This window comes from Sphaeramia orbicularis, chromosome 3, assembly GCF_902148855.1.
Source record: "Sphaeramia orbicularis chromosome 3, fSphaOr1.1, whole genome shotgun sequence".
NCBI lineage: Eukaryota > Metazoa > Chordata > Actinopteri > Kurtiformes > Apogonidae > Sphaeramia > Sphaeramia orbicularis.
In genome coordinates, this window is record NC_043959.1 from 47,337,188 (window position 1) to 47,347,058 (window position 9,871).

Consider the following 9,871-nt stretch of genomic DNA (forward strand, 5'->3'; position numbering starts at 1 on the left):
GACTCAGGGGTCCGTGTCTCCATGATGGTGAGGCAGAGGACAACAAACCATCACCACCCTCAACAAACCGTAGAGCACAGAATGAAATCTGTGCCGACGTCTTTCCCTCCTGGTGGGCAGGGACTTGCTGCTCCATTCCTCACTGTCAGGGGGCATCTGGGGGCCAGAGGTGCAGGGCAGGGGACTGTCACTCCTCTCCTGTACATCAGCTGGCACCTGGGGGCCGGAGATGGAGGACAGGGGGCCACCACTCCACTCCTGAATGTCAGCTAAAACCTTGGTGCCAAAGATGGAGGGCAGGGGACTGTTGCCCCACTCCTGGGGTGGGACCCAGGTGCCGAAGGTGAAGGGCAGGGGACTGTCACCCCACTCATGTCCATAAGGGGGCACCTGGGGGCCCGAAGTGGAGGGCAGGGGGACATCACTCCCCTCCTGTCCATCAGGGGGCACCTAGGGGGCAGAGGTGGAGGACATGCACCTGCAGCTTCACCTCCTGGAGGTCAGGGCCTGTCGCTCCTCTCCTGACCATCAGGCGGCACCTGGGGGCCTGAAGTGGAAGGCAGGGGGATGTCGCTCCTCTCCTGAGTGTTAGGGGGTACCTGGAGGCTGAAGAGGAGGGACATCAGTCTGCACCTCTGTCCCTGCCCCCTGGAGAGCGGGAGACTGCCACCCATCTCCTCATCATCACAGGGCATCTGGAGGCCAGATGTGGAGGGCAGGGGGCTGCCACTCCGCTCCAGAAACTCCTGGAAGGGCAGCATATTGACAAGCAACCGGGGGGTCTGCTTTCGCTGTAAAGTAAGCAGAAAATAAAGTAAGCATTAAGAAAGAAATTATTTTCAGTTCAAGGTAGATAAAGTTAGCGTGTATTCAATAAGTCCTGATAAAATTTAATAATAACAACTAAGATTCTTACAGTGGAGTTGGAGGGTTAAGCAGTATCCAGTGGTGGAGGATCCCAGCTCCATACAGTAAAAGTCCTTCCATGTATTTATTCCAACCATTCACAGAACCAGCCCATTTTGATGAGCACAGCTCCTCATCTAGGTAGATGGGATAATTAGTGGAATCACCAGTGTTAAGTGAACAGGTAGGACCAATACATGGCAGGACTTTTACTTTATGGAGCTGAGATTCTCCACCACTGGCAGTATCTAACTGTTTCATTAGAGAGATCTTCTTAAGTTTTTAAGCAAATGTGACTTTAGTTTTGTCTTAGTTTCAGGACAATAACACCAAACATTTGTTGTGATATAATTATCCATGTGCACCATATTTAGCAATCAAATAATTTTACAACAAAACATGTTTAACCGTAATCAAAGTGAAAATATTTGAATGATTTCAGTAACGGATAGTGGATAGTTCTTTAATTTTTCTGCTAGATATCCATTCATCCATTTTCTGAACTGCTTAGTCATTGTGAGGTACTTGTGAGGAGCTTTTCCCGGCTACCGGTGGTCAAAGGCGGACACAGCCTGGAGCAGTCACCGTAGCAGATACACAAACAACCATTCACACCTACGGGCGATTCACATATGCTGAGTTTACACTACGTAGAACTGGCTGGACTCCACTCCGGTACCAGGTACTATTCCTTCATTACAGGATATTACCAACTTGAGAATACCTGGACGTCTAACTTCCCTGAGCAGAGGACAGGGTTTGACCCAGCAATGAAATTGTATCTTTTGAACTTTCTTGCTAACATTAATTAGCTTACCTTTACATTTTAGCCTTAGCCAGTAGCTAAAATCTAGTAGCTGATTGTAATTAATATATTTTTTAAATTCTTACCCTCCCCATAGCAGAAATGCTGCTGTCGGGAGTCCTCCTAGGGCTGGTCTTCTGTGTTGTCCTCTGATCTTCTGTGTTGTCCTCTGATCTTCTCTGTTGTCCTCTGATCTTCTCTGCTGTCCTCTGATCTTCTCTGCCGTCCTCTGGTCTTCTCTGTAGTTTCCTGGTCTTCTGTGTTGTCCTCTGGTCTTCTCTGCTGTCCTCTGATCTGCTGTGCTGTACTCTGGTCTTCTCTGCTGTCCTCTGGTCTTCTCTGTAGTTTCCTGGTCTTCTCTGTTGTCCTCTGGTCTTCTCTGCTGTCCTCTGGTCTTCTCTGCTGTCCTCTGGTCTTCTGTGTTGTCCTCTGGTCTTCTCTGTTGTCCTCTGGTCTTCTCTGTAGTTTCCTGGTCTTCTGTGTTGTCCTCTGGTCTTCTGTGCTGATCTCCGCTGGTCCTGGAACAGTTGAAACTGTTAGCTTAAGATTTGATTATAATAGTTTGCCGTTCAAGAGCTTGAATAGCTGCCTTTCTCTCTTTGGAAAAGATTGAAATGCTACTGTTCAAAGGCCGTCCAGGTTATATATACAGTCCATAGTAACCTGGCAACAGTAGAATTCCAGTGTTATGCTTTGCTGGTGTTCATGTTTTTCAGGATTGTTTATCTACGTCATCATCTATATTATTTGTGTTATAATACTGGAAGAGCTCAGGCGTCTGTGTGGACGGAAGCCTGTTGCATTCACATGAAAAAAATAAAAATTGGCTCTGTTTTTCTGAATTAACGAGATAACGAGCTGATTTTTTATTTTTTCATAAAGCCATGTCTCCTAATTATTAAATAATTATGTCATTAATTCAGCAGCAAAATAATCCATCACCTCTTTCAAATATGAGCAGTGTTGTTGACAGTAAATGTAGGAAATTCCGTTTTCATATGAAAAAGTGTTACACCTCACAGAACAAACACACTATGATCATACAAACTGTGGGAAAAAAAAAATCAGCTTTATTTTTTTGAGATAATTATCTCGTTAATTCAGAAAAACAGAGCTGATTTTAATTTTTTTATGTGAATGCAATACGCTTCTGTAAAAAGCTTATGCTTCTAGTTTTCATTTGTTTCCATTATCTCACCACAGTGGACTTCACATATATGCTACAAGTGTATTATTTCAGACTGTAAGCACTCCACACACACCCCACAGCACACATCTACTGATTCACTGCCTTAAACACATCCATTATTCAGGAGATTGGCCCATTGGTCAGCATTAAAGAAACACATGGACCTGACTGAATGTCATGGGTTGTAAACTATTCCTGAGTTAGTGTAATCACTGATTAATAAAATATACATTATAGCATGAAAATTAATGAGGGCTGCGTGTCATATGGAGGGTTTTGCTGCATGCATCAAATCAATATTTGAGAATTTAATCAGTTCCATCATTTTCAGTTAGCATATGTTATCAGAAAATATAAATGAACTGTTCATGAAATGCATGTAGCTTTTATAGCTACACGCATTTGATTCAAAATCTGCTGTTACTGTCTAAAATGACAGTTTGATCAATTATAAGCATTTTTTCTTACCAGTTTATGTAAATGTACAGCCTATATATGTTTGACCAAAATAAACTTTTATACTGTTAAATTACCTAGTTTGATGCATATAAGCAAATGAATATGGACATGTCTCTCAAAATGAAAGACCAAATTTTGACAAGCTCTTAATGTGTATTAATACAGAGACTGAGAAACACAAATGTACATGTATAATAACAGATAAAATTATAAAATAAGCACAGTCTTAAAAATCTGCAACATTAAAATGCAATAACTAGATAAACAGAAGTTATATTTATTCGACTACATCATTTACAGTCACATATATGATAATGTTTACTGCATAATTTACATGGTTTTACATCATTTCACAGATACATGTACCTGTAATGGGGGATTTTTAGTGTGTTAGTATTTAGTAAAAGATCTGCTTCCACCAAAGTACTGCAGCTTTTACGAAATGATAAATACTGCTCATGACAGTGTTTGACCCACAGAGGGCAGTGATGAGCCTTTCCTGTACTGTACAGCACAGGTGCACTTCACCACCCTGAACACTAGGGGGCGGCAGAGTTACACCTCACATGAACGCCTTCCGCTGCAGAAGAAGATGATGTCTCTCACTTTGAAATGTTGTTTTCTCGTGGTGAAGACACTAACCTGACACTTGAGAAGTTTTCTAAAGCTCTCCGAGGTTAACAGTTTCACTTGTTTATTATATTTACAGTTGGCCGAGGTGGGATAAGAGGTGTCTGGTCCAATGTCGAGTCGGTTCATTGTGTTTGTGGATGGTTGAGCTAGCTGTTTTTAGCTAACAGTGATGTCCGCGTCGTGGACAGAGCGCCAGGGACAGGTGGGAGACCTGAGACACCAGAGCAGAGAGGAGCTGAAGGAGCTGCTCCTCAGACAGGAGAAGATACTCAACAACAAGTGAGTCAGCACCGGTTTGTATGTAGTGATCAGTCATAATATTAGAGGGAGATGTTCATCACACAAGGAGAAATTTACTGAACACACACACTGTCTCTGCTGAGAAGTGTCCATGTTACAGCAGTTCAACAACGGACACATGATATAAAAGAGGGTTTGATTTATTATTTATAATGAGGTCTGAGGTCAGTACATGTGAGGATTTCTGTTCTAGTTTTTAAAATGCAGTGTGTAAAGTTAATGCGTGGTAGAAGTGTAAAGCTGAGTCACTGTTGTGCAACTTATGACAAACATCACTTCTGATATGTTTTCTACATCTGTTGCTGTTTCTACATTAATACACCTAACCTTGCCAGTCATTTTTTTCAGTTAAAATGGAATCAGTTGTTGCTCAGATAATAAAATATTTCTGATTTGTTATGATTTCATGATATCAGCGTCATCATGAAAACAAATTGCAAATTAATCATACACTTTCTGGAACCTCCCCCTCCATTTCAACTACATCCAGTGAATAACAAAAAGGTGTTAGGTTTATGAAAAAAAAAATATATAAAACACAAATTAATAATACAATAATACAAGACAATACAAAAATACAGCGTGAAGGCTGAAACCTATACACCCCAAAATTAGACTCTCAATACACATTAGTCACTTTGTAGTCACAACAAAGTGGGTGATAGCTCCAGTGTTTGTCCAGCCTGGCTTTGAAGGTATTGAATGTCCTTGCCATCACCACATCTGCAGGCAGCTTGTTCCAGGCATTAATGATGACATTTTGCCTCAACTTTAAAAAAAACAGAAATCCATAATAAAATATATGAATTACAACTTTATGACTTTGCAAGTTCAGAGGAATTTAGTACTAGTTTTCACTTGAATTCTTCCAAAAAACAAGCAAAAACCCCCCAAAACATTATCACCTTTACCATTACATTACACAGACTTGAAATGTGAAAAGAAATTACTGAGTTTTGTAGAATACATTGTTATAATCTGTCAAATGTGCAAATTAATGTCAGCACAAAGAGTATCTTATCGTTGACTCATAAGTAATGTCTGATATTTCAAACATGGTATCCTTGGCAAATGTTATTGAACTAATATGGATACACAGTACTTTGGTAAAAATTTATATCAGATCTTTTGAGATGCTGAGAATTAAGGAGCTTGCACATGTTACTCAATGTGCTGATTTAACCCATAAAGACCCAAGCATCCACTGGTGACCAAAATCATCTACTGATCTGAAATGTTTAATACCTGTTGATCCACTAATCCTATCAGTCCAAGTAAATAATGGATGTAAATACAGTTTGTCATTTTTTCATGGTCATCAGATATGACCCATTTTGACATTCAGAGGCACTGTAGTCACCGGGGAAACACCGCCATCTTCTACAACATTGATTCACCAGTAAAACCCATGGAGTTGGATCAATGACACTAGTTGGAGACACTTGGTTTATGTTGAGTTAATGATATGTTTGCTGAAAAAGTCAGTTTTTCTCAGTTTTGTCTGTTTTGATGTCATAAACTTTGAATTTACTCTGAGCTTTCATCAACACCTACATGATCAGATAATTAAATATAGGGAAAAATACATGATTTACACTGAAAAATACAAATTACAGAGGATAATATTACAGTAAATGATGATGAATCCCTTAAGAAAGGTTTAATAGAGAGAAAATTAATTTAAGAACTGCCAGAGAAGTAGCACGGGGTCTAATGTTGAAATTGTTCACTCATATTATAAGGTTGTTTTGAGGATTTAGTTTGTAGTTTATAATGATTATTCTGTGGTTTTTGCAGGAGGTTGTTACAGACTCTTCCTGACAAAGGAAAAAAAATAAGAGAATTTGCAGAGAAAGTGCACCTTGCTATTGAACAGCGTGATGAAGAAGAGAGAAAGCAAAGCTTGGTGTCTGCTGCCAGGACTGAGTTACAGTCCAGGTATCAGCAGGCTTTCACTAGGCAACAATGTGCTACAGGTGACATGATACAGGAGATCCACGTCTCACCTGTTGCAGCTCACACGCAGGAACACAAATATCTGGACGAGCAACAGGAGCAGCGTATGTCCGAAGCAACTGCTGAAGAAACCATGGAGACTGGTGCCAGGGCCTCCCTGAACTCTGACGAGACAAAAGAAGGTGACCTTGTGGAAGCCTTGGAAAGGGTCAGACTCTCAGAGACTGCAAGTACTGGTTCCAGTAGTGTGACCAAAGACCCATTAAAAAGCACACCAAAAGACAATTACTTTCTCAGAACGCAAATACCAGATAAGCCTCATTACTTAACTGTCCTGGAGAAAACAGAGACACTTTCAGCCTCAGTGAAGCAAAAATTCAAACCAAATCAGTAAGTACATTGATGTAACCTATTACTGTAAAATGCTTTTATGTCAGTAACATTTCAATGTTACTAGGGGTTTGTTTCCATGCTGTATTCACAGGTTGCCCAACAGAAGTGACGTCTCTCCATCAGGATCTTTGTCACCCAGCCCTTCTTCTGAAGGCCTCTCCTCGCTATCAGCTCAAGCCCGGAAAGAACGGGACAAAAAACACCTGGACGACATCACTTCTGCCAAACTACCGCCTCTTCATCACAAACCAGCCCAACTTCTGTCTCTCGACCAGTCGGTCGTCCTCCTGAAGGACCAGACAAAGAAACAACAGGTTAGTAGAAGACATAAAGCTGTTGAGAGGCCTCATCTGCTACATACAAGCACTAAAATCTGTCTTTTAAATGGTAGCTGATGTGTTGGGAGTACTTGGCAACATGACCAGTCATTTGTATTGCCTTATTTTCAAGACTGGTGCAGATGCACGGTATATCACTGTATCTTTGTATACTGGATTCAGTGTAGGTTTGTAGCCTGTCCTATTGTGTGCAGCACATACAGTAAAGTTGAATTTCAGTAGTAGAAATGGAACCAAAAAATAAGACATTTATTGTTATATATTTATTTATTTTATATATTTATAAGGTATTCTGACAACTTTATTAATCCTCGCTCCCTCATGGTTTGTAGTACAAGCGTGTCTTTATATATGTGTATTGGTGCTGTATTTACAAAGAGAGCACATTTTAGTTAATTAATTGTTGTGTTATTGCAGGGTACACATAGTTAATAGGGGTCCCCTCCCAATAAATTCTGTATGGCACTCTCTCATGGTGAATATTAATACATTTTGTAACTTAAGCATTAGCTGTGACAACACATGAATGAATAATTCATTAAGGGAATTGAAACATTTTACCAGTTCATCGGGAACATCACCAAACACTGTGTGAATGAGTGTTACGGTTACAATCTGAAGAGGATGAAAATGCCACTAACTCTTTCATACAGATATCTGTGGTGAATTACAAACAATTAGTTTTAAAAAGTTGAAATTCTTCATATCATAAGTTATTAGTGTATGTGCCTGTCAAAAAAATATTTACATTTTTTTGTGTCTTTTAAACATCAAAATTACAACAACAAAAATATGACTCATTTGATATGTGACTGTATTTTTCCCCTTTTTTTCTATCCTTCATTTAATCAGGGAAAAGACATTGATGTCAAAAGGCCAAGAGGACAGCACAAAACATTATTCCAGCATCAAATAGAAACTCCAAACAACAAATGCAACTTTCACACATTACAAACAAGTGAATACAACAATCAGTTAATGCATTGAAATGTGCTATATACACTAAATCCCATCTGGATGCAGCATTTTAAATCAAATTGACTTAATCCATTATTGTATTATCTTATTTTCTCTTCTCTCATAAATACAAACTGAGTGAATAATGAACCCACTCAGTGTGAGCTGTGTTGTAAACTCGTATCATTCCTTCAACAGCTGTAGAGGGCAGCGTTTAGTTGGTGAAGTCATGGTATCACCTCACATCCAAAGTAATGAATTTAATGAGTAATGAGCCAAACGTTTAACAGTGTGTCGTTGTCAACTTGCAAAGGCCTGTGAAGCTCGTTACCAGTCTGACATTGTCGAGGGTTTAGTAGCTATGGCTCAGCTTCTTTTTAATAATGTGCTTGTTTTCTGTTTACAAGCCTATTCATGTCAACTTTTTCTCTGTTTTGTGCTTAATTTCAGGAGTTGCAGGCCAAGCTGGCAGCCCAGAAACTGTCTGAGGGATTGAAGATCTCTTTGGGGAGCTACACTCCTGACGGCGGCCCCATGGCTGCCTACAGAGAGGTTCACGATGAGGGAGCCCAGCTCTCCTCAGACGACGACTGATCCTGAAGGCCAGAGCTGGGGAAACCGGGGTGACCTTGGCCCTGAGAGAAACAGGCTTTGGACCTCGCAATCAGGACCCATCAAGCAGGATTTCCACTCCAAGGACAAGAATTCTCCGAGAGGAAAAGGGTCTTTGCCTGGTGTGACGGCAGCTCAGGAGACTGAATGGCAGGTTAAAAAACTAGCTTAGTTAAGTGTCTTTCAGTTGAGTTCGGGCTCTGTTGTTCATCTGTCCTGCAGGAATAATAACACCTGCTGCTGACCAAGAGGCTTACATTTGAATAATTATCTCCAGTCTGAATAATGAGGGGGATTTTTCTCATCATTATACTTGAATATTAAAGATGTTGCTCACTATCGATGGTGTTTTGAGCCTCAGTTAAGTTTTGCATGTTCAAAACTGTATTTGATTTGTTAGTAATTTTACACGCCATGAGGGTGTTTGCAGTTTGAGGAAGGAAAGACGATTTTTCAGCAGTTACTGAAATTTTTGTACCTTTTACTTTCTGGTGTGAGCGTACATGATGTCAGTTTTACTTCAGGTAAAATTTACCTGAATATCCAACAGTAGATTCATCAATATCAATATTAAGGTTCATACACTGTGATAAAATCATATAAAACAGGTAGAGCTGACTTTTTATCTGTTTTCAGCTTTCACCATAAAATCGAGCAGGGAGTTGTTTCAGATTTGGATACAGTTTGTAAAAGAACCTAATAAATTCATCTGATAAAAAAAGCAGTGTTGTTTTTATAGATTTTTTCATTTTTTTTCTACATCTGCGTGAAACCATTTACTCAAAGTTAGGCTTTAATTTACCTGATCTTGTTTTTTCTTGTACCAAATGTCATGCAGGAATTCACCTTTTTGTTCAGTTAATTAAAAAACAACAGTATGGGAAACATTTTCAGAAGGTGAATACATTTCTCACGTTATCACAACATGGGCTGCTTCATTTAAAAAAACAAAAAACAGAAGGAATAATAATGCAGCAATAATGATATATAATGCAGGACATGACAAACCTTGTGTATGCATGTCAGAACGCCAAGTTGGTGTCCACAGCATGTCCTCAGCGTGTCCACAGGACTTGAGCAACAGCAAAGAGGAGTTTGTGGGTAAACATCAGAAATAAAACAATTCACTGGTTTTGCCAAATAATGGCAAATATTCAGCATCAATAACCATCACAGGCTTCTCAAATACAACTGTTGTCCCAGAGGGAAAGTAAAAATCCCATGTGAAATCACCTAAATTGTTGATTAAGTTAAAGATTTATTTATTCATTCTGTTTTTCAAAATAAAGTTGCATGCACAGTTTCTAATAAAGCTACACAATG

The 9,871-nt window shown here is 39.7% G+C and overlaps 1 protein-coding gene across 1 annotated transcript; it reads left to right on the plus strand.

Moving 5' to 3' along the window:
- The first annotated feature begins 3,927 nt into the window (after positions 1–3,927).
- On the plus strand, positions 3,928–9,262 carry polr2m (RNA polymerase II subunit M). The gene is made up of 4 exons (XM_030129885.1): positions 3,928–4,271; positions 6,090–6,638; positions 6,733–6,955; positions 8,387–9,262. Exons 1-4 carry the CDS (start codon positions 4,162–4,164, stop codon positions 8,528–8,530), a joined length of 1,026 nt encoding a protein of 341 aa, XP_029985745.1. The 5' UTR covers positions 3,928–4,161; the 3' UTR covers positions 8,531–9,262.
- Positions 9,263–9,871: the final 609 nt, after the last annotated feature.